This window comes from Gorilla gorilla, chromosome 22, assembly GCF_029281585.2.
Source record: "Gorilla gorilla gorilla isolate KB3781 chromosome 22, NHGRI_mGorGor1-v2.1_pri, whole genome shotgun sequence".
NCBI lineage: Eukaryota > Metazoa > Chordata > Mammalia > Primates > Hominidae > Gorilla > Gorilla gorilla.
Genome location: NC_073246.2, coordinates 48,126,248 through 48,152,009, shown reverse-complemented (window position 1 = coordinate 48,152,009; position 25,762 = coordinate 48,126,248). Strand labels below are relative to the sequence as shown.

The window sequence follows — 25,762 nt, the reverse complement described above, 5'->3', positions numbered from 1 at the left end:
ACCTCCGCCTCCCAGGTTCAGGCAGTTCTCCTGCCTCAGCCTCCCAAGTAGCTGGGATTACAGGCACGTGTCACCATGCCTGGCTAATTTTTGTATTTTTAGTAGAGACGGGGTTTCACCATGTTGATCAGGCTGATCTTGAACTCCTGACCTCAGGTGATCTGCCCGCCTTGGCCTCCCAAAGTGTTGGGATTACAGGCATGAGCCACCAAGCCCAGCCTAGTTTTTTTTTTAAATTAAGCTTTATCATAGGAAGTTGTTAAATTTTTAATAAGTACATTTCTGCTTCTCAGTTGATGTCATAACTTAGTTATATTCTTAGTAAAAAGCAAAGGCTTAAGGCTGGGTGTGGTGACTCATGCCTATAATCCCAGCACTTTGGGAGGCTGAGGTGTGCAGATCACTTGAGTTCAGGAGTTGTAGACTAGCCTGACAATACAGCAAAACCCCGTTTCTACAAAAAAATACAAAAATTAGCTGGGTGGCATGCGCCTGTAGTCCCAGGTATTTGGGAGGCTGAGGTGAGATCATTTGAGCTTGGGAGGTCAAGGTTGCAGTGAGCCAAGATTGTAACACTGCACTCCAGCCTGGCCAACAGAGCGAGACCTTGTCAAAAAAAAATAATAATAAAATTGGCCGAGCACCGTGGCTCACTCCTGTCATCCCAGCACTTTGGGAGGCTGAGGTGGGTGGATCACCTGAGGTCAGGAGTTCAAGACCAGCTTGGGCAATATGGTGAAACGCCATCTCTACTAAAAGTACAAAAAATTAGCTGGGCACAGTGGCACTTGCCTATAATCCCAGCTACTCAGGAGGCTGATGCAGGAGAATCACTTGAACCTGGGAGGCAGAGGTTGCGCTGATCCGAGATTATGCCACTGCACTCCAGCCTGGGCAACAGAGTGAGACTCTGTCTCAAAAAAAAAAAAAAAAATTATATAAAATTTTAAAAAAGCAAAGGCTTAAAAAGTTTTTAAGTATATATAGATTAATGAACGATAGTTAACTTCCTAATCTCAGATATTTTTGAATTTATTATATATTGTTTCAGGTTTGAAGATCAGCTTCAGCAATGGTTGTCTGAAGACTCAGGAGCATTTACGGATTTAACTTCCCTTCCCCTCTATCTTCCTCAGACTCTAGTGTCTCTTTCTCACACTATTGAACCTGTGATGAAAACATCTGTAACTACTAGCCCACAGGTGAGAAGAAAGTATACATTTGGCATTTACATAAGAATTAAAGATTGAGAGAATGGCTGGGGAAAAAAGTAGTATCACGATTTATCCTATGATGTTTTGATGACTGACAAATTATTCGCTCAAATTAGACCTTTTCTTAAACTTTATCCATATCATTGTTAAAGAGACGCAACTGATTTTGAGTTTCTGCCTATGAAATAAATGAAGAATAGAATTGAAATATTCTTAAGAACTGAATAAGACCTGTAACTGTGTGCTGATGTGTAATTAAGGTCGTTAAGGTGATGACAGCAGCTTCTGTTGGAGCACGTATTGTCTGAGCTTTGGCATTACCCAGACCTCTCTTATGGGATTAATTTTTCCTGAGGAAAACTAATGAATGAGGAAGGTAAGCTCCCAGAAGTCAAGAGCCTCACCCAAGAGTGTTCAAGTAGTAAGTGGTCAGGGTTGCTTTTCAAAGCCAGATCCAACTGGCTCCAAAGCCTAAGGTCTTTTTACCTTACCATTCTTCCTTCAGTGGTTAAAGATGCAAAAACAGAGTTTCAATCACAGATATGTGCCACTGAACAGGTAAAAACTGTGCTCCTGGACTGGCTTTAGGAAGTCCTTCAATAGAGGAGAAAAGCAAATTAAAATGATGTACTGTTTCCATTCATCAGTTTGGCAAATACTTTAAAAATATTCATACCCTTTGAATTACCAATTCTAACCTAAAGAATTCTGACCTACCAGATATTCCCCAAAAATTAATGTATAAAAATGTTTACTGTAGCATTATTGTACGAAAGTCGAAACAGAATAAATATCCGAAGATGGCAGTCTGATTAAACAATTATAACACATTCATGTGATAGAATAATTCACAGCCCTTGACGATGATATCTTCTAAAAATGACTGGCTGGGCGTGGTGGCTCATGCCTGTAATCCCAGCACTTTGGGAGGCTGAGGAGGGAGGATCGCTTGAGGGAGGATCGCTTAAGTCCAGGAGTTTGAGTCCAGCCTGGGCAACATAAAGAGATCTCATCTCTACAGTACATAATTAGCCAGGCATGGTGCTACATGCCTGTTGTCCCAGCTACTCAGGAGGCTGAGCTGGTAGGATCACTTGAGCCCAGGAGTTTGAGGCTGCAGTAAGCTCCGATCATACCACTGCGTTCCAGCCTGGGTGAAAAATGACTGACACTGGAAATTGTTCATGATAGAATACAAAGGCAAACAGTCTATATACAGATACCAGCTGAATGTACGAGCTAAATGAGGCTGGAAGGATGTACAAAGGATAATTTTTTTTCCCTCTGTAAAAATAAATGACTACTCAGATGAGGTTTCTAACATGATCCAGATCTAGTGCCTTCACAGAGAACAGGTCGTAGTTTATTGACATCCCAAAACTGTTCAGTTTCTTTTTTATTCAAATAGAGTGACATAATGAGGGAGCAACTGCAGCTGTCAGAGGCGACAGGAACGTGTCTAGGCGAACGACTAAAGCACCTGGAAAGGCTGATCCAGAGTTCAAGGGAAGAGGAAGTTGCCTCTGAGCTCCATCTCTCTGCGCTGCTAGACATGGTGGACATTTGACCAGCCTGACCTGTGGGGAGGGGTTTTCTCCCGAAGAGTTTCTGTTTTTACTCAAAATAATGTTATTCTCAGATGCTTGATGCACTGTTGGAAATGTGATTAATCATGCAGATAAACCATTTAAATGTCAAAGTCTCCCAGTTTTTCATAATGAAAAGTTGTTTCTCCTGTGTGACCTCTTCAATATTCTCCTATATTCATGACCTCCTCAGATTGTCACCCACCAGCATATGCTCTGAGGCAGTTTGGAGCTTACATTTCCATGTATAACAGGCGATTCATTCTCTCAGCAAACCTGCAGTCCTTGATGTGCCAGACATCAGTGATGCAGAGATAAAGTAAGACACAGGGCCTCTGCCTGCTAAGCCCACCCAGCTTACATCCAGGAGAGTCAGGTACTTATGTACATAATTCTCAGAGAATGTGCATGAGGCGTGGGCCTGAATTGGTAGCAAGGAAAAAACAGAGGATGGAACAGGGTCTGGTTGGGTAGAGAAAGCAGAATTCCCGGAGAGGAGTGCAGGGGTGTAGCTGGAGACAGTGTACTTGAGAGGACATGATGAAAGCTTGGAGGTACCAGCTTGGTTGTGTGGCCAAGTGAGGGGAACAGGCCAGCAGGGTGAGGTCAGAGATTCTTGTCACCTTCTTCTGAGAGCTGTGAGAACCCGTTGTTGAAGATTAGGCAGAGAAGTGATCTGGTCACATTTTCTTTTAAGAATGGCATGTAGGGCAGGAATCTTGAGAGGTGGGTGCTGCAGCCATCCAGGTGAAATTCAAAGGGAATAAGCCTGAGTTTGCTAGCAATTGGTGTGAAGAGAGGGGATAAAATTTGAGCCATATACAGAAAGAGGTATTAATAGACTTGGTGATGTTGCGTATGACCACCAGTCTTAAACTGGCACTCAGCATCTCCTGACTGTAATCCTACATCCCCAGACTCTATTTCATGTCTTCTCATTCTCTTCAAACCTCCAACATTCGTAGATCATGTCCTCCTTATTTCACTGAGAAAACAACAGCACTAAGAAGAGAACCTCTTCCTCCACCAAATCAATCCCTGCTTCTCCAAACACACACTACTCAACTCAGGGATCTTTAGTGATTAGCTTCATGTAAAGACTTAAATAATGCTATTTCTTAATCTTGACTTGACATTGTTGACTTCCTACAATGGAAGAGGAGTTAGCTTCTCTTACACTGTCTTTCCCACAACATATTATCACCCCCACCCTCGACACCCACATTTCCTCTCCTATTAGTCTCCCTAAGCAGTTTGATATTGGCTGAAACCTGCATTCACAGTTTAGTATAACTGTATGCTTACCATTTCCTGTTGAGCCCTTTATTGGTTTATGATTACATTTCCTTTAGGTACAACTTTTGATTTTTCCTGGAGTTAATTACATTGTTTTTCTCATTTGCTTGGTTTTCTATGCTCGTCACTACTTTACCCAAAAGTCGCTGCCCTAAGTGTAAAGCTCTTCCCAACAAAGTCATGTGCATCAGGTAATATGCTCCACTTTCTCTTCGAGATGTTCCTCTGAGAACCCCGTCTTCTTGCCATAACTTGGACATTTCCTGGATTCTGAATCATATTTTCCTCTTGCTTGGTTTTCTCTTCTTGATGGAGCCTGTCCTTTAGTAGCCTCCTGAGCTTGAATATCTAAAATGTCTTTAATTCTACTGTAATATTATCAAATATATATTTGGTCTTTGTCTTTGCCTTCTGATATACAACTCCTAAAATCCTTGGGATCTCTAAAGTGATGTCTTTTTGTATGCTAGTAAGATGACTGATGGCGGACAGCTCCTATGTAGCTTCAGGATAGGGACTGGACATCTGAAAGACCAGGGCATGATTAGAGGGGTTGAAACTTTCAGCCCACCCCCCAAACTCCCAGAGGTTGGGGGAGAGGGACTGAAAGTGACGTTGATCGCCAGTGGCCAATGATTTAATCAACCATGCCTATGTAATGAGGGCTCCTAAAAACCCAAAAGGACAGGGTTCAGAGAGCTTGTGGATAGCCAAATGTGTGGGGGCTTCCAGGAAGGTGGACAAGAACACGTCCACATGCTGGGAGAATGGCACTTCGCAACTCCTTGCAGACAGAAGCTCCTGCTCTTGGGACTCTTCTAGGCTTCATCCTGTGTATCTTTTCATCTGGCTATTTGTAGCCTTTAAAATAGCCTTGTAATAAACGTGTTTCCCTGAGTTCTGTGAACTGCTCTTGTAAATTAAAGCCAAGGAAGGGGTCTTGGGAACCCAGAAGGACAGGTAAAACAACCTGGGGCTTGTGATTGACGCTGGACATGGTGCTCAGTCTTGCGGCACAGAGTCCTCAACTTGTGTGATCTGCCATCTCCAGGTAGACGGTGCAGGATCGAAGCGGATACCCAGCTGCTGTCTGCTGTACAGCTGAATGCTTGCTTGTCGGTGGGGAGAAATTCTCTACATCTGGTGCCAAAAGGATGTTGTGAGAGTAAAGAAATGGGTTTTTTTTTTTTTTTGGACTTATCTATCCTTACGTTTGATTCATCATTTGAATGAGAATAGAATTTTAGATTGGAAATCGTTCCTTTGTGTTTTTGCTTTTTTTGTTGCTGGAAATTTTTGAGATCACCTCTATTCCTGGTGTTCTCAAATTTCTCAATGACATTACTTCATATGTTGCCTCCCCATTCCCTCCCTAACCCCTGCCCAATTTATTGTGCTGGGCACTTTGTGGTCCTTTTTTCTAGTTTTTTTATTGCTATTGAACAAATTACCCCAAATATAGTAGCTTAAATTTGAGGAGGATTCAGCTGGGCAGCTTTCTGTTGGGATCTCTCATGCAGCTGCAGTCAGGTATTGGCTGAGGTTATAGTCATCTGAAGGCTTGACTGGGTCAGTGGTCCAAGATGGATCACTTGCATGGCTGGAGGTAATGTTGCACTGTTTTCCCCAAATGTCTGGCTCATGCTGATGATGGTGCTTGTTGGAAACTGTCAATGGGTACAGTCTGCCAGCTAATAGGTTTGTTTTTGTACTAGGTCATAGTTGCCAGTGTTTGCAGGACTCCTCTTGTGGGCCAGCTCCTCCAGAGGGATCCTCCCACTATCTCATGCTATCTGGCTAAGTGGGAGAAGTGAGCCTGGACCCACATGTGTAGACTTTAACTCAATCCGTCTGCTTTCAGTGGTCCTCGGCTATGCCTCATGCCTGAGGTAACACCTACTCTGATTCAACTACTGCAGACTTCCTCCACCCAAGTAGGAGAGGGGATCTATGGTCACACTGTTCCTCACAAAAATTTTCCACCAGTTATTCCAATTTCTGCACCTTCCTGGTATTTGCTGGCAGGAATGGTCTCTTGTTGGCTTCACCCACAAACGTAAGTCTCAACTTTCTCTAGCTAACTCAGTTATCACTTCTCCATCCATTCCCAGTCTCTATAATTTTGTTGACTTCTCTTGCTTACTAGTGTCTCCTCTCCCATTCTTTGTGGGGTTTTTTTGGTCTTTTATTACTTTATGTGAGTAGGGTTTGGGCAGGAAATGGAGGTTAATGTTTATGCTCAGTCTGCCATGTTTAACTGAAAATTTCTTTCAAAATTCTGCCATTAGGCTTTTCGCCCCATGTCTCTTGAGATAGCTCTTGTCAGTCACCAATACATTGTTTTGTTGCATCCAATAATAAATTCTGTCTTCATTTTGCAATCCCTTCCCCTCAGCAAAGATCACCATGTCTTCACTTATATTATGACTTCATATTCCTCTGGTTTTCCTCCTCTCTCTGGCCATTCCTCTATACTGGAAAAGGTCGGTGCCACAGGGCTTATTCTAGAACTTCTCTTTTTAATGTGCATTTCCTAATTCATCTTGTCCAATCTCATGATTTCAAATAGTACCTGAAAGCAAATGACTCCCAAATTCCTATCTCTAGCATTATGTTCTCTCCTGAATGCCAGCCTACTCAATATTTCACTTGAATGTCTAATAAGCATCTCTAGTATAACTTGTCCCCACTTTAATCTGAATTTTCCAATCAAACTTTCCCTATTTTAGGCCAGATGTGGTGGCTCATGCCTATAATCCCAACACTTTGGGAGGCTGAAGTGGGAGGATTCCTTGTGGCCAGGAGTTTGAGACCAACCTGGGCAACATAGCGAGACCCCGTGTCTCTACCAAACTTAAAAAAAATCAGCCAGGTGTGGTGGCACAGGCCTGTAGTCCCAGCTATTCAGGAGGCTGAGCCCGGAAGATCACTTGGCCCTGGAATTTGAGGCTGCAGTGAGCTAATGATTGTGCCACTGCATTCCCACCTGGGTGACAGACTGAGATCCTGTCACTAAATAAATAAAAGACACCTCTATTTTAGTAAATGACCACCACCATATATCCAGTTGTTGAGGCCAAAATCCTCAGAGCCTTCTGTATCTGGCTTAATGAATAAGCTGGAATGCAGTAGTATGTAAGCAGATAGGAACAGTGTTTTTTCTCATGACTGCCCCTAGAAGCTTAACTGTGTCAATTCTCAGACGTAGTTTACAGCTTTTTCTTTTCTTTCAGACATTAAAAAGAGCGGGTTATTTTACTCATAAAAAGTCCAGTCCATTAAAATATCAAAACTCAAACTCTTCTCCAATTGAAACCTCTTCCCTCACCTAGCTTTGCCAGGTTCAGTGTGAGATTCCATCCAGGCTGAAGCCCCTTATTCCTATTCTTCATGTTTCTACATGGAGGAACTTATCTGGAGAAAAACTTCCAGCCTCTTTCTGCTTCCAGAGAAGTAGAGTGACTCATTTGATTGAATTTCAGAGAACAGACAGGGTGGAGTGTGCTCAGGCTCCTCTGGGTACTCTTTCTGGGGTCTGTGGGTTGACTGGAGGGGTGTCTTCTGGTGGGCACTCAATTGCATAGTGCTTGGTGAGGCAGTTTCATGGCCTAGAGGCTGGGGGATATGTTTGTCTGACTTACGGGTGATTTAGTAGCTTGCCCTCTTGCTTGCAGATTTAAGCCTTGTCCTTCAAGCTAGGTTTTTAATTTGTGGCAAAGCTGATATTTTGATACCCACCCATCTTATTGCTGTGTCTTTTTCATTCGTTTCTGAACTGGGATAGGAAGAGGTGAGTATCCTTGATTGTCTAAAACCCCGCTATTCCACTGGGGGGAAGGTGCCTGTGGGTATTCTTTTGTCCACTCTCTCTTCCAACTTTCTCCTCCGGCTTGCTGTGGCCCACGGCCCCTTCGAAGTTAGGCTGGGGGTAGGAATTGAGGAGTGGGTGCCGAAATGCTCATTAGGCTGAGGCAGTTGTAATTGGATGTCAGGGCTTCTGTGGGCCAGGTGAAGACATGCTGGAGTCTTCTGTGGGTCCTTGACCTGACTTAGGGACCACGGGCTGCAGCCTCCAGACGTCAGCCATGTTTCCAACAGTCAGACGCCCCCTGCCCTGTTGCGCCCGGCTGCCCCTTCCAAGTTCGGTCACTCGCTCTGCCTCCATTTTCCTCTTCCCTCTGCTGCTAAGGCTTTTCACCTTTAATTTCTCCTGGGGCCACCCCCAACTCCAGCGACCCCGTGAGCAGCTGAGGCTCTACCGCGCTCGGTCCCGGCCAGCGACGCAGCCCTTCCCTGGCGGGGCTCCAGGGCTTCTGGCCCCTGTGGTCCGCCACGTGTGGGGGCCCACGGCCTCACCGCGCCTACCCCACTCCCCCCGGCGAAGCCTACGCGGCGCTCAGCTTCCCAGGGACGCCGGCGGCGCCCTCGGCTCCTCCGCTCCGCCCCGCCCCGCCGTCCCCCTGGTCTCGCACTGGAGCCGACGGCCCGCGCCCACCTCACCTCAGGGCGGCCTCCCGCCCCCGGCCCCGGCGTCCGGGCAAATCCTGCAGCGCGAGAGCAATTCCCTGCCACCCGACCTTCGCACTCGCTGTCCCTCGTTCGAGCCTCGCTCCCCACGTCCTTCCTTCCGACCTGCGGCTGGACCCTCCTCACAAATTCCTCAGAGAGGCTCACCTCAAAGCGCTGCGCACGAGGCCGGGCTCCCGGGACGCAAGCCTCTAGAAGGCGCGCGAGAGGCCCCGCCCCCGCCCGCCGGCCCCACTCACCAGCTCCGCCCCCACCTCCCCACCCACCAGCCCTGCCCCTCATGCCCCGCCAATAAGGCCCCACCCACCTCCCCCGTCCCGTCGCCTTCACCCACCATCCCCGCTCCCTCAGGCCCCGCCCCACGCCGCATGGGGCACCGCGCGCTCCACCACTGTGGTCGCCTGGCACACCCCGGGGTCACGCTCGCGGCGCTCCCATTGGTTGCGTGGGCGTCGGCCCACCTAAGCCTGAGCGCCTGCCGAGGCCTGCGCCTGCGTAGTGCGCGCGGGAGGGGCGGGGCTGGGCGGCAGGTCCCGGGTGCGGACATTCGGCAGCTGGTAGTGGGCGGCGTAGAGCACTGCAGCAGCAATGACGGAGGGCACGTGAGTCCCCTCGCCCCGGGCTCCTGACGAATGCGGGGTGGTCCTGGGTGCTGAGGAGAGCGTGACTGGGGCAGTGGGCCGGCGGCCGCGGTTGGGGCGGGGCCTGGGTCGCTGATGGCCGGTGGTCCTCAGGTGTCTGCGGCGCCGAGGGGGCCCCTACAAGACCGAGCCCGCCACCGACCTCGGCCGCTGGCGTCTCCACTGCGAGAGGGGCCGGCAGACGTGGACCTACCTGCAGGACGAGCGCGCCGGCCGCGAGCAGACCGGCCTGGAAGCCTACGCCCTGGGGCTGGACACCGTAAGTTGCTTCCGCGGAGCATCAGCGAGCTCGGGACCCTGAAGGGTGAGCCGTGAGGAGCACGTTTTCTCTCAGAAAGGCGCGTGGTAGGACCCGGCCAGCGACGCCCATCCCCAAGGCGAGCGCCCACGGGAACTGCGTTCGCGGGCCCCTCCGCTTCAGCCCCTTCATCTCTAAACCACGCATAGGAGACTCCTAATGTTGTTTTATTTTTTAGCACCTTATTTTGAGATAATTTTTGGCTTATAGGAGAGTTGCAAAGATAGTTGTAACTTTGTTTTTATTCACAAAAAGCGTTTGGATCCACTGTCTCTTAGTTGTGTGCATTGTAAGAGATTTTGGTCGTCAGAGTCTGCAGTGTAAACAGGGTCTCCTGCCAAGCCCCGGCCACCGAGGGAAAGGCTGTGCCACCCCTTGGGCCCTCTTCGAGAGTCCCCAGTCCCAGGCCCAGGTCGGCACCCGTGCCCCACCCTACACTCTGGGTGCCTGGTTTATTCCAGACATCTTGGAGAAGTTGTGAAGAATACATGACTGGAAAATAAAGCAACGAAAATGTGCAACTGTTCTTTTACTTTGCTGAGGTGTGATGCTCTCATCAAAGAGTTCAGACTTTTGATGGAAACAGCTGAAACTTTTAAAGTAATTTACATTCACTGTTTTGACTTGGGCTGTATGTGAAGAGGGTTCCTCTGGCTGGGCAACAGTCCCGTCAGCTATCTCTTTTTTTTTTTCGATCTCTTTGCAGAAGAATTACTTTAAGGACTTGCCCAAAGCCCACACCGCCTTTGAGGGGGCTCTGAACGGGATGACATTTTACGCGGGGCTGCAGGCTGAGGATGGGCACTGGACGGGTGATTATGGTGGCCCACTTTTCCTCCTGCCAGGTAGGAGTATGCTGCCCCAGCCTGAGGGTATGGCCACCCTGGATCACCCTTGGGATCCTGGCCCAGCCTGATCTAGGGTTTTGATGAAGCAGGTGAAAATCCAGGGGCTCACAAGAAAAGGGCTGGCAAACTCTGCCCTATGTCAGAGTCGTCCTGCTATTGGTCTAGGGGATCAGCTAGCCTTGCCGGTGTAGGGTGACAGGCTCTCTGATAAGAGAAGCAAGTGGTTCTCTAGGGCTCTGTGTTGCCTTGAGGGAGGAGGAAGGTGGGCTTTGAAGTCTCAGTACAGGATGGGATGGACATTCCAGGTGGAAGGCCCAGCCTATGCCAAGGGGCTGTAGGTGGGCAGAGTGGTGGGTGGGGAGCTGATATCTGCTGTGAACTTACTCTGAGCTATTGCAGGAGAGCTTCAGGTTCAGGCTGGTGAGTAGGAGGAGCATAGCAGTTGGACTGCCTGGGTATTGAACTGGTTTGGCTACACAAGACTATTTTGCATCCTGGGAGTGTTTCTCTACAGAAATCCTCAGCCTTGTAAAATGGGAAATTCCCTCCTATGAATTTATGCAATAGGACTTTTTTCCCTAGTGACTTGTAATCACATTGTTTCAATGACGTGAATTCGTACATAAATAGGTTTTGTTTCTGTGATAACTCTTACTGATACATCATTTTCTTTTACTACGCTGCCTTTGTAGTAGATAGAAAGTCCTTATATACATTTGTTGCCTTTCTTTTTAAAACATCTCTTACCTGTGTCTATTCATTTACTCATCCAAATTGCCTTTATCCTGATTCTGTCCCAGACTTGAAATGAAGTTGCAATAGGCTTATGTTAGTTTGGGAAGAGTTGGCCTTTAATGTTAAAAACAGTTCCATGGTGTTTACTGTAGGCCAAGCCCTGCTCAAGGCCTGTTCTTCTTTTAGTCCTTAGAATAAGCCTAATGAGATACATTAGAAAGCTGAGGCACATTTATTCCAGGTAACCAGACTAGCAGGAGGAGCACTGGGATCCCCATCTCTGCTTTGACTTCTAGCCCTGCTGCCACCTGGACTGTACAGCATTGAGTTTTTCTGTCCTGGGATTTGAGGGCCTGTCCTTAGGGGAAGTCAAGGTGCTCTTCTTCCCTTGGCCCCATCAGGGCCTGTTTAGACTGTTCTCAGGGCTCGTGGTAAGGCAATGACATAGAGTTGGTCAAGAGATGGGTCAGCCCCACTTTGCCTCTGTAGCCTGATCTGTGACAGGATTGGAATCAGGTTTGGTTATGTGCACAGTGTCAGGCACGCAGTGGTGCTTGGTCAGTGGGGATTACTGTGTTGTTTGTTCTTGCTGCTTTGGCTCTGGGCTTAGCTGGCTGGGACCCTTCCTGTGGGCTGGCTGTGAGTTGGAGTTTTTTTTTTTTTTTTTTTGAGACGGAGTCTTGCTCTTTCGCCCAGGCTGGAGTGCAGTGGCCCGATCTCAGCTCACTGCAAGCTCCGCCTCCCGGGTTCACGCCATTCTCCTGCCTCAGCCTCCTGAGTAGCTGGGACTACAGGCGCCCGCCACCACGCCCGGCTAATTTTTTGTATTTTTAGTAGAGGCGGGGTTTCACTGTGTTAGCCAGGATGGTCTCGATCTCCTGACCTCATGATCCGCCCGCCTCGGCCTCCCAAAGTGCTGGGATTACAGGCGTGAGCCACCGCGCCCGGCCGAGTTGGAGTTTTTTTGTATTTTTTTTTTTTTTTGAGACAGCATTTCGCTCTTGTTCCCCAGGCTGGAGTGCAATGGCACAATTTTGGCTCATTGCAGCCTCTGCCTCATGGGTCCAAGTGATTCTCCTGCCTCAGCCTCCTGTAGGGTCCAGCCCCACAGGGTCGGTGGGTTTTTCTCCCTGTGTGCGGAGATGAGAGATTGTAGAAATAAAGACACAAGACAGAGAGATGAAAGAAAAGACAGCTGGGCCCGGGGGACCACTACCACCAAGACGTGGAGACCAGTAGTGGTCCTGAATGCCAGGCTGCACTGATATTTATTGGATACAAGACAAAGGGGCAGGGTAAGGAGTGTGAGCCATCTCCAATGATAGGTAAGGTCACATGGGTCACGTGTCCACTGGACAGGGGGCCCTTCCCTGCCTGGCAGCCGAGACAGAGAGTGGGAGAGAGAGAGAGACAGCTTATGCCATTATTTCTGCATATCAGAGACTTTTAGTACTTTCACTAATTTTGCTACTGTTATCTAAAAGGCAGAGCCAGGTGTACAGGGTGGAACATGAAAGTGGACTAGGAGCATGACCACTGAAGCACAGCATCACAGGGAGACGGTTAGGCCTCCAGATAACTGCGGGTGGGCCTGACTGATGTCAGGCCGTCCACAAAAGGTGGAGGAGTAGAGTCTTCTCTAAACTCCCCTGGGGAAAGGGAGATTCCCTTTCCCGGTATGCTAAGTAGCGGGTGTTTTTCCTTGACACTGACGCTACTGCTAGACCGCAGTTGGGTCCGCTTGGCAACGGGCGTCTTCCCAGATGCTGGCGTTACCGCTAGACCAAGGAGCCCTCTGGTGGCCTTGTCCGGGCTTAACAGAAGGCTCGCACTCGTCTTCTGGTCACTTCTCACTATGTCTCTTCAGCTCCTATCTCTGTATGGCCTGGTTTTTCCTAGGTTATGATTGTAGAGCGAGGATTATTATAATATTGGAATAAAGGGTAATTGCTACAAACTAATGATTAATGATATTCATATATAATCATATGTATGATCTAGATCTAGTATAACTCTTGTTGTTTTATATATTTTATTATACTGGAACAGCTCATGCCCTTGGTCTCTTGCCTTGGCACCAAGGTGGCTTGCCACCCACAGCCTCTCGAGTAGCTGGGATTACAGCCATGTGCCACCATGCCTGGCTAATTTTTGTATTTTTGGTAGAGACGGGTTTTCACCATGTTGGTCAGGCTGGTCTCGAACTCCTGACCTCGTGATCCCCCCCCCCCCCCCCCAGCCTCCCAAAGTGCTGGGATTACAGGCGTGAGCCACTGCACCTGGCTGAGTTGGAGCTTTTCTTCCCTCTTTCTGGACTTTGGAAAATGCTCTTGGTCCATGATGCAATGTAGACAGCTCCCATTGACTGTGGCCTGTGCGGCATTGGGCAGCACTCTGGTGAACACTGAATCGGGTCTGACCTCCTAGCCCCAACCATTTACTGGCTGAGCCTCAGTTTCCTTGCCTGTAAAATCAGGAAGATGCTGGCTCTGCTCCTCTCTGCACATTTCCCCGTCCTAACAACATTATAACTGTTAGGAAAGAGACGGGCTTGTTTTGGGATGGCTCATTTTATGTGACCCTGTGTGCTGTCTCTGAGTCCATCTGCCCTTCTTCCAGGGTGTAGGGACCAGCCCCACAGGGTCGGTGGGTCTCTCCCTGTGTGCGGCGATGAGAGAGTGTAGAAATAAAGACACAAGACAGAGATAAAAGACAGCTGGGCCCGGGGGACCACTGCCACCAATGCACGGAGACCGGTAGTGGCCCCGAATGTCTGGCTGTGCTATTATTTATTGGATACAAAGCAAAAGGGGCAGGGTAAAGAGTGTGAGTCATCTCCAGTGATAGGTAAGGTCACGTGGGTCACATGTCCACTGGACAGGGGGCCCTTCCCTGCCTGGCAGCCGAGGCAGAGAGAGAGAGGAGACAGAGAGAAAGACAGCTTATGCCATTATTTCTGCCTATCAGAGACTTTTAGTACTTTCACTAATTGACTACTGCTATCTTGAAGGCAGACTAGGAGCGTGACCACCGAAGCACAGCATCTCAGGGAGACGGTTAGGCCTCCGGATAACTGCGGGCGGGCCTGAGTGATGTCAGGCCCTCCACAAGAGGTGGAGGAGCAGAGTCTTCTCTAAACTCCCCCGGGGAAAGGGAGCCTCCCTTTCCCGGTCTGCTAAGTAGCGGGTGTTGTTCCTTGACACTTTTCGCTACCGCTAGAGCACCGTCCGCTCAGCAATGGGTGTCTTCCCAGACGCTGGCGTTACCGCTAGACCAAGGAGCCCTTTTGCTGGCCCTGTCTGGGGATAACAGAAGGCTCGCACTCTTGTCTTCTGGTCACACCTCACTATGTCCCCTCAGCTCCTATCTCTGTATGGCCTGGTTTTTCCTAGGTTATGATTGTAGAGCGAGGATTATTATAATATTGGGATAAAGAGTAATTACTACAAACTAATGATTAATGATATTCATATATCTCTAAGATCTATATCTGGTATAACTATTCTTGTTTTATATTTTATTATACTGGAACAGCTCATGTCCTCGGTCTCTTGCCTCGGCGCCTGGGTGGCTTGCCGCCCACACAGGGCATGTCTGGATGGTTTGAACACCAGGGCTTCTGATGCTCTAAGCCAGAGTCAGGTATTCATTCCATGGCACATGTGGCTGGGGTCTGCCCTGAGACCTGTCCCATGCCAGGCTCTGGGGGCACATGGCTGATGGAACCAAGCATGGGGAGTGAAGGTGGAGGGTGGCCTGTGAGCACCATGCCTGAGAGGACCAGGCTGGGGACAGAAGGTTCTTAGTGGATAATATTTATTGTCTCTCCCTCCCACCTGACATTTGCAAAGCGGCATATGCTTGTAAAAAAATTATGAAACAGAAAAATATAAATAAATAAGTAGGTATTACCACATGCAAGGGTGACCAATTTTGTATTTTTCTTCCCAGCAGATGTTAAAGCAAGACCAACAATCTCCCCTCATGGAAGGCCCACTGATCTAAAATGCTGGTTCCTTTTGGACCTTCAGGGCACTTGTGGGAGACCTTCCTGAGGTGCTGTGCAGTGTCTGGTGTTTCTCTGACCCAGATGGTCATGGGAGCCAGGCGTGGCTGAGTGGGCTCTACAGGCACTAGGCGGGGAGCATCGCCTGTGCTGTGGCTGACGTTCCCTCTGGCCCTGTTCCCAAAATTCCCCATGGGGGCCTGGGAGGAATGGCCTTTCCAGGGGGTGTTTTTATGAGAAGGAGGTAGCTCCCTGTTGGAGTGAGGTGCTCAGGAGGAAAGGGGCCTGGTCTTAGCAGTCATGACCAGCTGTCCCCAGTGAGGAACATCTCTCCTGCCACACAGGCCTCCTGATCACTTGCCACGTGGCACGCATCCCTCTGCCAGCTGGATACAGAGAAGAGATTGTGCGGTACCTGCGGTCAGTGCAGCTCCCCGACGGTGGCTGGGGCCTGTGAGTGTGCCTGCCCCTGTGTCACTGCACATGTGCATGTGTGTGTTCTCATGATGTAGGAGATGCTTGGGTATCCAGGCAGCTGCCAGGGGTTAGGAGTGATTGCAGCTGTGGGTGTGGGGTGGGTGAGGGAGAGACTAGCAGGCGGGGAGTGGGCTGAAGGCCGTGCAGGTGGGGCCTCGGCTTCACATCTTTTGTTAAATGGGTTTTGTGGCTGTTAGGACGCTCTTGAGACCCACATGTGAAAACTGTCAGTCTGTTATCACTTAAGGCAGAAGAAAATTGCCCTTGACTCTGGGCTGGCAGCAGGTGGAGACAAGGCCTGACAGCTTTCCTGCCATGTGGCACACACTTTGGGAGCAGAGCCATAGCCCAAAGTGGACCGCCCTTGAGCTAGAAGTGTTGACTCAGGCATGGGAAGGTGTAGAGCAGGCGGGTCACGGTGAGGAAGGAGTGGGGGCTCAGTTGTCATGGGAGGTGCATGAATTCGTACTGCAGAGTGGCTGCTCAGGGGTCTCCTGTGTTGGCATGTTACGTCAGATTAAGGCATTTTAGCATTCTTAGTTTTCTGAGGAAACTCCACAGAAACTTTTGCTTTATTTCTTAGAAGTAAGGACAGATACCGGTTTCTCACCTGTCCTCTGCTCCTGTAGGCACATTGAGGATAAGTCCACCGTGTTTGGGACTGCGCTCAACTATGTGTCTCTCAGAATTCTGGGTGTTGGGCCTGACGATCCTGACCTGGTACGAGCCCGGAACATTCTTCACAAGAAAGGTACGGCATGTGCAGCATGTGCTGGGCCCGGGGTTCGTGTCAACTCGATAATGAGCTCTCACAAACGAGATACAGAAAGATGCACTTGCAGCTGAAACAATGGGCAAAAGCACATGAGCAGGGAATTTGTCAAAGCAGAAGTAGGCAGACACTGTTTAACCTAGGCATCATTTTTTAAAAAAGCAAATTAAGAGCCAGGCACAGTGAGTGGCTCACGCCTGCAATTCCAGCACTTTGGGAGACTGAGGTAGAAGGACCACTTCAACCTAAGAGTTCGAGGCCAGCCTGGGCAGCATAGTGAGACCTGGTCTCTACAAAAACAATAAAATATTAGCCAGGTGTGATGATATGCACCTGTAGTCCCCGCTACTTGGAGGCTAGTAAGGCAGGAGGATCACTTGAGCCCAGGAGTTCTGGGTTGCAATGAGCTGCTTGTACTACTGCACTCTAGCCTGGGTGACAGAGTGTGACCCTGTCTCTAATAAAATAAAAAAGCGAAGCAAACTAAGACAACCAGGTAATTCTGTTTGTTTCCTGAATTGGCAAAGACTTAAACGAACTGTGTTAATATGTCCACCTTCTGGGGGCAGCCTGGCTGCAGGCGAGAGCAGCCCTGGAGCTTGCACCTTCCAAGCTGATCGTCTATCTCTCCAAGCCTCAACTGTCTACCTCTCCAAGCCCGGGGCTGTCCACCTCTCCAAGCCCGGGGCTGTCCACCTCTCCAAGCCCCGGGCTGTCCACCTCTCCAAGCCCCGGGCTGTCCACCTCTCCAAGCCCCAACTGTCTACCTCTCCAAGCCCTGGCTGTCCACCTATCCAAGCCCCGGCCTGGCTACCTCTCCAAGCCCCAGGCTGTCCACCTCTCCAAGCCCCAACTGTCTACCTCTCCAAGCCCCGGCCTGGCTACCTCTCCTCTTGCCTATAGGCCCTGAGGGCAATTCCAGCCCAAGGGAATCCATGGCTCCTGCTGCTCCAAGAAAACCTAGTTCATGCTGTGGCTCTGCAGAGCCTGGCCTGGTCTTGTCCTCTGTGTTTCACAGACCTTCCGTAGCCAGTCCCACCTGCCCTGCTCTCTGCTGCATGCGCAGGGGCCTCCTGTCAGCTCCTCAGAGACCCTTATTATCCCAGGGCTCGCCATGCACTGCTTCCTTCGCCTGGAGCCTCTTACCTTCCACTCCTGCCCCGCTGGCTCACACTTTACATGTTCCTTCTTTGAGGACCTCTTCCTGACCTACCATGCCAGGTGGAGTGTCCTGTTACGCATTCTCATGAGATCCTGCCTTCTTTCTTCGTGAGCTTGTCACTATTGTCATCAGTTCACTGTCAGCCTTTGGTGTCGTTGATGCTGCCTCCCCAAGGCTGCTGTCTGGTTCCCACCACACTCCTGGCACCTGCCTGGTGAAGGAACGTGTTTAGGCTGCACTTTGCCTAGTAGCTTTGTGGGTCTTTATTGACTTTTGCATACCTTTTGGGGTTTGGAGCAGGGACTCCTCAGAAGCATGTTTAGATGGTGTGGCTGTGCCAGGACTGCATGCTGCTGAAGTGGCTCTGGCATGGGGCCAGCGTGCCGGAGCTACTCTGGAGTCTGGGGTCGTCTTTGTTCCCATACAGGACCAGTCTGCCAAGTGGAGATGACACAGACTGGGCAGCTCAGGCTTGGCTCAGAGGGCGAGGCTGAGTGTGCACTGTCACTTCCCCACCTTGCCTTCTCCAGGCGCATGTGCACCTGGGCCCCTCGCTCACCTGAGCACTGAGGTGTCCCTGGACCTTCCCAGGTAGCTGTCTTCATGTGCTCCTTCCTGGGGCCAGGGGTTGCAAATACCTCTCCTGGGGCTGGACACACCCACTCCCAGGAAAGCCACTGGTTCCACCTAGGGGGCCGTGTATCCAGGCAAGTTCTCAGCACTCTGGAACCTGCTTCGCACATGGGGGTCGCAAGATCCACATGAGGTTGCCCTTGCCTCATGGAGAGGGGCACACGTGACTCCCAGAGGATGAAGCTTCCCAGCTAGAGGCAGTGCAGACTTTGCTGACAGGAAGCAGATGACATGGGCCTATTCTCTCCCCCCTCAGGTGGTGCTGTGGCCATCCCCTCCTGGGGGAAGTTCTGGCTGGCTGTCCTGAATGTTTACAGCTGGGAAGGCCTCAATACCCTGTTCCCAGAGATGTGGTATGTCAGCTGTTGATTTGGTTGTTGGGTCGCTGCTGCTGTCCCGGGGAGTAGAGTGACAGGGACCGTGGGTCAGGTGCAGGCTGTGACAGCAGAGAGGGGTGGGCATTCTGTGGGTGGGTGGAGTTAGGCTCCTGGCAGAGGCCCTGATCAAGCTTGAGTCCTGTAGGGATACAGAAAGGGGGAGGTTCCCAACTGAGCAGGAAGAAGGCTGTGCCATGGATGGAGGTACCCTGAGTCAGGCTGCAGGCAGGGCTGGGTGGCTTCCCTCTTGCTGTGGAAGACTCTCAGCATCTGTAGAAGTAGGGGGAGGGTGCCCCTCCCCCAGCCTGCACAAGGGCATCCTGTGTTACTGCTGCTGCGCTTGTCTCCTTTGCTGGTGAATGTGAAGTGTGTCCCAACGTGACACCTCACCTGTGGACTCAGTGTGTGTGCTTTTAAAAGATCAGTGTCTGTGGCCAGGTGGGGTGGCTCACGCCTGTAATCCCAGCACTTCAGGAGGCCGAGGCGGGCAGATCATGAGGTCAAGGGATCGAGACCATCCTGGCCAACATAGTGAAATCCCGTCTCTACTAAAAATACAAAAATTAGCTGGGCATGGCGGCGCGTGCCTCTAGTTTCCAGCTACTCGGGAGGCTGAGGCAGGAGAATCACTTGACCCTGGGAGGCAGAGGTTACAGTGAGCCGAGATCGTGCCACCACATTCCAGCCTGGCGACAGAGTGAGACTCTGTCTCAAAAAAAAAAAAAAAAAAAGATCGGTGTTTGTTTTTTTAAACAGAACCACATACTGTTTAAATACCCAGCAAAATCAACATTAATTTCTTATTATCTGGTGTGTGTTTTTTTGTTTTGTTTTGAGACAGAGTCTAGCTCTGTCACTCAGGCTGGAGTGCAGTGGCGTGATTTTGGGGTCACTGCAACCTCCGCCTCCCGGATTCAAGCAGTTCTCCTGCCTCTGCCTCCCGAGTAGCTGGGATTACAGTCTCAGGCTATCACGCCCAGCTGCTAATTGTTGTATTTTTAGTAGAGACAGGGTTTCACTATGTTGGCCAGGATGGTCTCAAACTCCTGACCTCAGGTGATCCGCCTGCCTTGGCCTCCCAAAGTGCTGGGAGCCATGAGCCACTGCACCCAGCCTTATGTGGTGTCTTTAATCAGTGTCTTGTAACATTTTATGGCTATCTATTGAAAGCAGTGAACATCTCCCCAGAAAACACTCATGCATATGAGTTTACCCCGTTACGCATTTTGGGAAGTGAGACCCTGGAACCACACAGAGCCCCTGCTGGCTTCCTGGAGTGTTGTGGGAACCCTGGTGGGGGTGTCCCCTAGAGAGCTATCAGCAGGGCTGGGGGGTCCCTTGTGTTAGATGACTTTGGTGCGGGGGTGGGGGGTCAAGTTAGGGGAGGCAGGAAGTGAAGGGGCCGCTTAAGAAAGGACAGCAGCAGTGTCCTGATACAAAGGCCGGGGGCTTAACCCCAGAAGCCAGTTTGGGTGGTGACGGGGAGGCACAGGGATGGTGAGATCACCCCGGGAGGGTAGACAGAGCTACCAGAGTAGGGGGCAGGGTTAGGGTGCTGCTACCTGAGGCAGGCCGTAGAGCACATAGGTTGGGAGGTGTCCTGGGGCCATTCAGATGCCCGCTGGACTCTGCGCCTCACCCGTGTGTAATGAGCGGCAGAGGAAGGACTGAGACGGCAGTCGGCACAGCTGCCAGGGCAGGAGGGGTGTGGGTTCCACACGCTGGTGCTGGTGAGGGCGTCTCATCTGCCCCACTTGGGGGGGCCGTCGGTCAGTGCTGCCGCATGGGCACGCCAGGGTGCTGCTTGTCTTTGCTGGAGTTGCTTGGAGGGTGGGTTGGGAGGTGAAAGGAGGACCACAGACCTGAACCACTCCAGCTGCAGAAATGCTGGAAGTGTAACGCAAAATGTGAAAAAAAAAAAAAAAAACACCCTTTTAAGTAAGTGGGTGTGAAAGTGGGCCAAGGCCTGATGCCACAGTCAGGGAGCAGGGAAGGCTCAGCATTGCTCACCCTCACATAAGGCATCACATAAGGATGGGGGCTAGCAGGGAAAGGGAGAGAAAACACATGGGGCACACACAGACCCTGGGAAGCTGGTGGAGCTGTGCTAACGTCAGCAGACCAGTGGTCAAAGACCCAGGCCTTGGGGAGATTCCACAGACCTACAGTTTCTTTTTTCTTTCTTTTTTTCTTTTTTTTTTTTTTTTTGAGACGGAGTCTCGCTCTGTCACCAGGCTGTATGCAGTGGCACAATCTCGGCTCACTGCAACCTCCTCCCAGGTTCAAGCGATTCTCCTGCCTCAGCCTCCCGAGTAGCTGGGACTAGAGGCACACACCACCATGCCTGGCTTATTTTTGTATTTTTAGTAGAGATGGGGTTTCGCCATGTTGGTCAGGCTGGTCTCAAACTCCTGACCTCAAGTGATCCACCAGCCTCAGCCTCCCAAAGTGCTAGGGTTACAGGCGTGAGCCACCGTGCCCCTCCTAAAGTTTCTTAAATACACTTTTAAAAGTAAACTTTGAATTTTGGAGTAGTTTCCAATTTCTGGAAAAGTTGCAAAGATAGCCAAGAGTGTTCCCTGGGGCCCTCACACCATATCCCCATTGTTGATGTTTTATGTTACCAAGGTACGTTTGTTGTAGCTAAGAAACCCACAGACAATCCTAAGCATTTAAGAGCTCCATCACCTGGTTTTAGGATGCAAAATGCTGACCGAACTAGGAGGTGCAGCTCCTCGGAGGGTGCACCTATGGTTCAACTGTCCCCCTCAGGAGCACGGTTGGGAAATGCCCGCAGATGCACTGACGTGGTGGGGAATAGCCATCCACCAGTGTTCGTGCTTGAAAGGGCCCAAGGTATGGATGCTGGCGGAGGGGGCAGGCTTGAGTCTTGGGGTCTCCCACTGACTCCTGCCGTTGCCCCAGGCTGTTTCCTGACTGGGCACCGGCACACCCCTCCACACTCTGGTGCCATTGCCGGCAGGTGTACCTGCCCATGAGCTACTGCTACGCCGTTCGGCTGAGTGCCGCGGAAGACCCGCTGGTCCAGAGCCTCCGCCAGGTAGGACCTCATCAGGGAACAAAGTGAAGGCCTCTGGGGCTGGGACCCACAGGGCCTGGGGCTTCTGGAATCTAACCACACCTGTCCACTCACCTGGCGGCCCTGTGGAGCGGAGAGCCCTGTGATCAGAGCAGAGCCTCCACCTTCCTCCATCCTATAATAAACAGTGAGCAAGCTCTGCCCAGAGGGGACTTGTGCTATGGGACAGTCAGTAGCTGTAGCCCAGGGTTCCTGGGGGGACTTCCAGGACTCAAGGGATGCAGGAGGCAGATGTGCACTGTGTCCTCTGGAAGCAGGCCTGAGGCGAGGTTTGAGGTGCAGGATGTTTATCAGGCCTGCCGTGGGGAAGAAGGAGGGGCAGAGGGAGGAAATGAGCTTCTGGGCAGACCTGGAACTCATGGAGCTGGGGAGCTCCTCAGAGCGGTCCTCCCATAGGGGGCCTTCATGTGCCCTCGGGGTCAGTTGCTGGAGGGACCCCCACCCAGGAAGGGACTGGCCCAGGGCCCTGAGGGTGGATGGTGGGAGGCCACCCCTCCTGGTTTGAGCCAGGCCTACCAGGTGCTCCCAGGCCCCAAGGCTCAGACACTGCCCCCACCAGGAGCTCTATGTGGAGGACTTCGCCAGCATTGACTGGCTGGCACAGAGGAACAACGTGGCCCCCGACGAGCTGTACACACCGCACAGCTGGCTGCTCCACGTAGTATATGGTGAGCGCCTCCTGAGGGGCCGGCAGGGCAGCCCAGGGTCAGGGTGTCGCCCACTCATTCAGGCACTCATCCCCTGCCCCTCCACCCCGAGAACCAGCTGGTCTTCTACTCTCAGGAGTCCACCCTGTGCAAGGGTGTGTGGTAGGAGATGTGGGGCAGCCCCTCCTGGGCAGGGAAGGAGGAGCTCAGAGACCAGGCCTGGGGGTGGGTGGGAGGGGGAAACCCTGGGGAAGGGCAAGTCCAGGTGTTGCGGTGCATGGGGCTCCAGGCTGAGGCCAGTGTCATGGTGTCTGGCATCCACTGACCCCTGTCCCCTGTAGCGCTCCTCAACCTGTATGAGCACCACCACAGTGCCCACCTGCGGCAGCGGGCCGTGCAGAAGCTGTATGAACACATTGTGGCCGACGACCGATTCACCAAGAGCATCAGCATCGGCCCGGTCAGTGCCCCTGCCCGGCCTCTGACTGCAGCCCCTGGGGGTTGAGGTCCGAAAGTGAAGTCCTGGAGGCCGGGCTGTGAGCTGGGAGTGGGGTTTCCTGGAGCCTGGTGTACCTCCATTTGGGAGGTGGCCCTCTGATCGCACAAGTGTCTGAGGGCTTCTGTCCTGGACCCCTGCACGCCCAGCTCAGTGAAGTTGCCCCACCACACTCGACCCCCCCTTCCGTCCCCCACCGGCTCTTGTCCTCAGTGTGCCTGGACACTCTCCTGGAGGCCCTTCCCTGAGATCTTGCTGGCTAGCTGGCTAGCTGGGAGGGGTGCTTTTTCCTTACTTGGTTCCCTTTCCCCAAACAGTTCATCATTCGCCATTCTCCCGTGGGGTTTAGACATGCCCAGGGTGGGTGGGAGTAGCAGGTGCCACTCCTGATTCCTCCTGCCTAGCTAGGGACTTGGAGCTCTCGCCTCTGTGGGGCCTGCAGGGGGCCAAGTGTGGCCAGTTCAGTGACCTTGGAGGGTGCAATCCCCGGGCTGTGCTGGTGCGGGGCCGTCTCCTGACAGAGTCAGCAGGCCGTGGGCTGTGCTGCAGCTGCTGCCGTAGCTGTGCGCGTAGCTGCTGCGGTGTAGTGGGTTGGCTTAGGCATTCTCTGGACATGCCCAGGTGGCACTGGGCCACTGAGTCCCACCCTGACACTGCATCTCAGATTTTCTGGGCCTCATGCCACCTCAGTGGATCACAAATCCTGACTGACCCTGCAGCGGGTCCCTTGTTTTTTGCTCAGCAGTGATGTGGTTCTTTGTGGGTTTTGGTTTAATCCCATATAGAGCACATCTGTACTAAACGCATTAGAAACATGCTTGCAATTGGATCTTGACTTGTGAGATGCATAAGTAAAAAGTTGGGGGCCTCTGGAACATTCTGTTCTGAGGAAGAAGGGGGGCAAGTGGTCCCTACTGCTACAGTCCTGTCTTCGCATCTCTTCCTGGGCCCCTCAGGCCCTGTCCTCTGTCCCCTGTGTTGTCTCTAAGGCACCTGGTAGCCCACGCCCCTCTGGTTTCTCCTGGAACCCCTCGCTTCTCCCTGGTGGAGTGCTGCTCCTCCTCACACCCTAAGCCAGGCTGTGGCCTTGGCCGACACTGCCTCTGTCTGAGTTGGGTCCTGGGGACACAGTTGTTGCCCATCCTCACTCAGGAAATGCCTGTTAGAGCAGAAGGCCCCTGTCCTGGCCCTGAGTGATCTGCACGGCACCTTATGCCTGGGGGCTGCTGTGGATCTGGACAAGACCTTGTCCCTGGAGGCTGCTGTGGGTCTGGAGCGGAGCCTTGACAGGGCTGTCTCTCCTGCAGATCTCGAAAACCATCAACATGCTTGTGCGCTGGTATGTGGACGGGCCCGCCTCCACTGCCTTCCAGGAGCATGTCTCCAGAATCCCGGACTATCTCTGGTGAGTGTGGCTGGGATGTGCTTGTGGGGCCTCTCACAAAGACTGGATCTGAGCCCCGGCTGCGTCCCAGTGAGGGGGCCCCCACGGTGCCGTCTGGGAATACTGCCAGGGAATACCACCAGGAACCAGCAGTGTCAGGGCTTGTGGAAGCCACTGAGGGTTGTCTTTGAATTGGAAGATTTGCCACCCAGTGGAAGCGTGGGGTGTTCCCAGAAGGTAGAGTGAGGAAGGGGGTGGTAGGTAGCAGGGCAGGTTCAGGTTGGCATCAGGAGGCCTGTGGACAAGGGGAGCTTGTCAGCCATGGACTGTGCCCTGGAGGTGGGGCCCCTGTCATGGAGGGCACAGAGCCGTCCCACGGTGGGAAGCTTCCGCTGTACAGGCCTCTTCCTCTGGTGCCTCAGCACTGCACGAGGGCGGCAGGGCTGGCACAGCCTGGGGTTGGGGAGCCTCCCGCTGCCCCTTGCCTTGGGTGTGGCCCTTCTGGGTGAGTGTGTCCTGTTTTCCATAGAGTGTGGCCCTCACCCCCAGGAGCCCAGCAGCCCAGCTGGGGTGGCATCCAGGCCAGTGCCAGGCCTCGGGAGGGGACAGACGGCCTCTCTGGGACCCTCCTGAGTGCAGGGTCTGGGTAGCAGCTGGACTTCCAGCTTTCTCCTTGCACCTGACTTGGGCTTCTTTCTCCTCACAGGATGGGCCTTGACGGCATGAAAATGCAGGTAAGGGCTGTGGGACTGCGGCTGCATGCTTCCTTTGCAATCATGTCTACCCTTTATTCTTTTTCCTTTGGGGTTCAGAAATAACTCCTCCTGGACCAGGTCCCGGCAGCGTGCGACTAGAGGCTGAGTCAGTTGAGGCCTCTGGCCGTGTCCCTGTGGGTGCCGTTGGTGTCTGTGTGGGTGCCCACCGTTCTCAAATGTCTACAGCTGTCCTGTTTGCTTTTTGCCCTGATGATCTGAGTGGGCTCAGCTGTGTAACGACAGACCCAGAGCTGCAGAAGCTCTCATCTTGTTACTGTGGCAGGAGGTGGCTCTGGTTAGTGGGGGCCTCTCCTCCATGCACTCTTAATTTAAGAGGCTTCTTCTTAAAGGTCCTGGGTGGACAGGACAGGAGCCTGGAGGACCGTGGTGGTGTGTGGCCGGGCCTGGGAGCTCCCCGTGGACTTGGCCTGAGTGGGCTGGAACCCAGTCATGAGGGGCACCAAGCACAAGGAGGGGGGAGGCTGGTGGATCCTGGCTGACCCTGGTCCTGTCCTGGCTCTGGGGGCCCTGTAGACCGCAGTCCTGTCCGACTGGGCTGAGCCTGCGCCCCTTTGTGCGTGTCAGAAGCCCAGACAGTGTTGCCCTGTGTCTTGTGGTCTAAGGAGGGTTATGCCCTGCGGTGCCTGTCTTCTGTCCCCCACCCGATTCAGTGTGGAAATGTGGAGTCTCCAGAGGTGTCCTGGGTGTCACATTTGGGATGGATACACGTGGGCCCAGCACTGCCCGCCCCAGGGCTACCCTTGGTGCCAGGTGCCCCCAGCCACGAGCTTTTACCCAGCTGGCCTTG

At 52.0% G+C, this 25,762-nt stretch overlaps 2 protein-coding genes and 1 long non-coding RNA gene across 11 annotated transcripts in view; 2 read left to right on the top strand and 1 right to left on the bottom strand.

Annotated features, from left to right (window-relative positions):
• The window catches only part of MCM3AP (minichromosome maintenance complex component 3 associated protein), a 51,256-nt gene extending 48,343 nt beyond the window's left edge, over nucleotides 1–2,913 (top strand). For all 5 annotated transcript variants that reach the window (XM_055373797.2, XM_019017684.3, XM_019017683.3 and 2 more), the window contains 2 exons: nucleotides 1,052–1,202; nucleotides 2,623–2,913. In XM_055373797.2, the coding sequence (XP_055229772.1) occupies nucleotides 1,052–1,202; nucleotides 2,623–2,781 (310 nt within the window). In that variant the 3' untranslated portion in view covers nucleotides 2,782–2,913. The remainder of the gene's footprint in view (nucleotides 1–1,051; nucleotides 1,203–2,622) is intronic.
• LOC134757842 (uncharacterized) lies at nucleotides 1,573–8,834 on the bottom strand. Its single transcript, XR_010132380.1, has 2 exons — nucleotides 8,771–8,834; nucleotides 1,573–1,808 (listed from the first exon to the last, which is right to left on the bottom strand). It is a non-coding gene; the product is annotated as an uncharacterized lncRNA (long non-coding RNA).
• Nucleotides 8,835–8,924: 90 nt separating this feature from the next.
• Nucleotides 8,925–25,762, top strand: part of LSS (lanosterol synthase) — a 39,119-nt gene continuing 22,281 nt past the window's right edge. For 3 of the 5 annotated variants that reach the window (XR_010132379.1, XM_055373799.2, XM_063702555.1), the window contains exons 1-11: nucleotides 8,990–9,225; nucleotides 9,358–9,523; nucleotides 10,269–10,407; nucleotides 15,496–15,604; nucleotides 16,258–16,379; nucleotides 18,452–18,548; nucleotides 21,498–21,633; nucleotides 22,232–22,340; nucleotides 22,661–22,779; nucleotides 24,123–24,220; nucleotides 24,906–24,933. Coding sequence is in view for 4 of the 5 variants with exons in the window: in XM_055373799.2 (XP_055229774.1) it covers nucleotides 9,212–9,225; nucleotides 9,358–9,523; nucleotides 10,269–10,407; nucleotides 15,496–15,604; nucleotides 16,258–16,379; nucleotides 18,452–18,548; nucleotides 21,498–21,633; nucleotides 22,232–22,340; nucleotides 22,661–22,779; nucleotides 24,123–24,220; nucleotides 24,906–24,933 (1,137 nt within the window). In the remaining variant the exon portion in view is untranslated. Of the gene's footprint in view, nucleotides 9,226–9,357; nucleotides 9,524–10,268; nucleotides 10,408–15,495; nucleotides 15,605–16,257; nucleotides 16,380–18,451; nucleotides 18,549–21,497; nucleotides 21,634–22,231; nucleotides 22,341–22,660; nucleotides 22,780–24,122; nucleotides 24,221–24,905; nucleotides 24,934–25,762 lie in introns of all 5 variants that reach the window. The other 2 variants (XM_055373798.2, XM_019017680.3) reach the window with 2 other exon arrangements.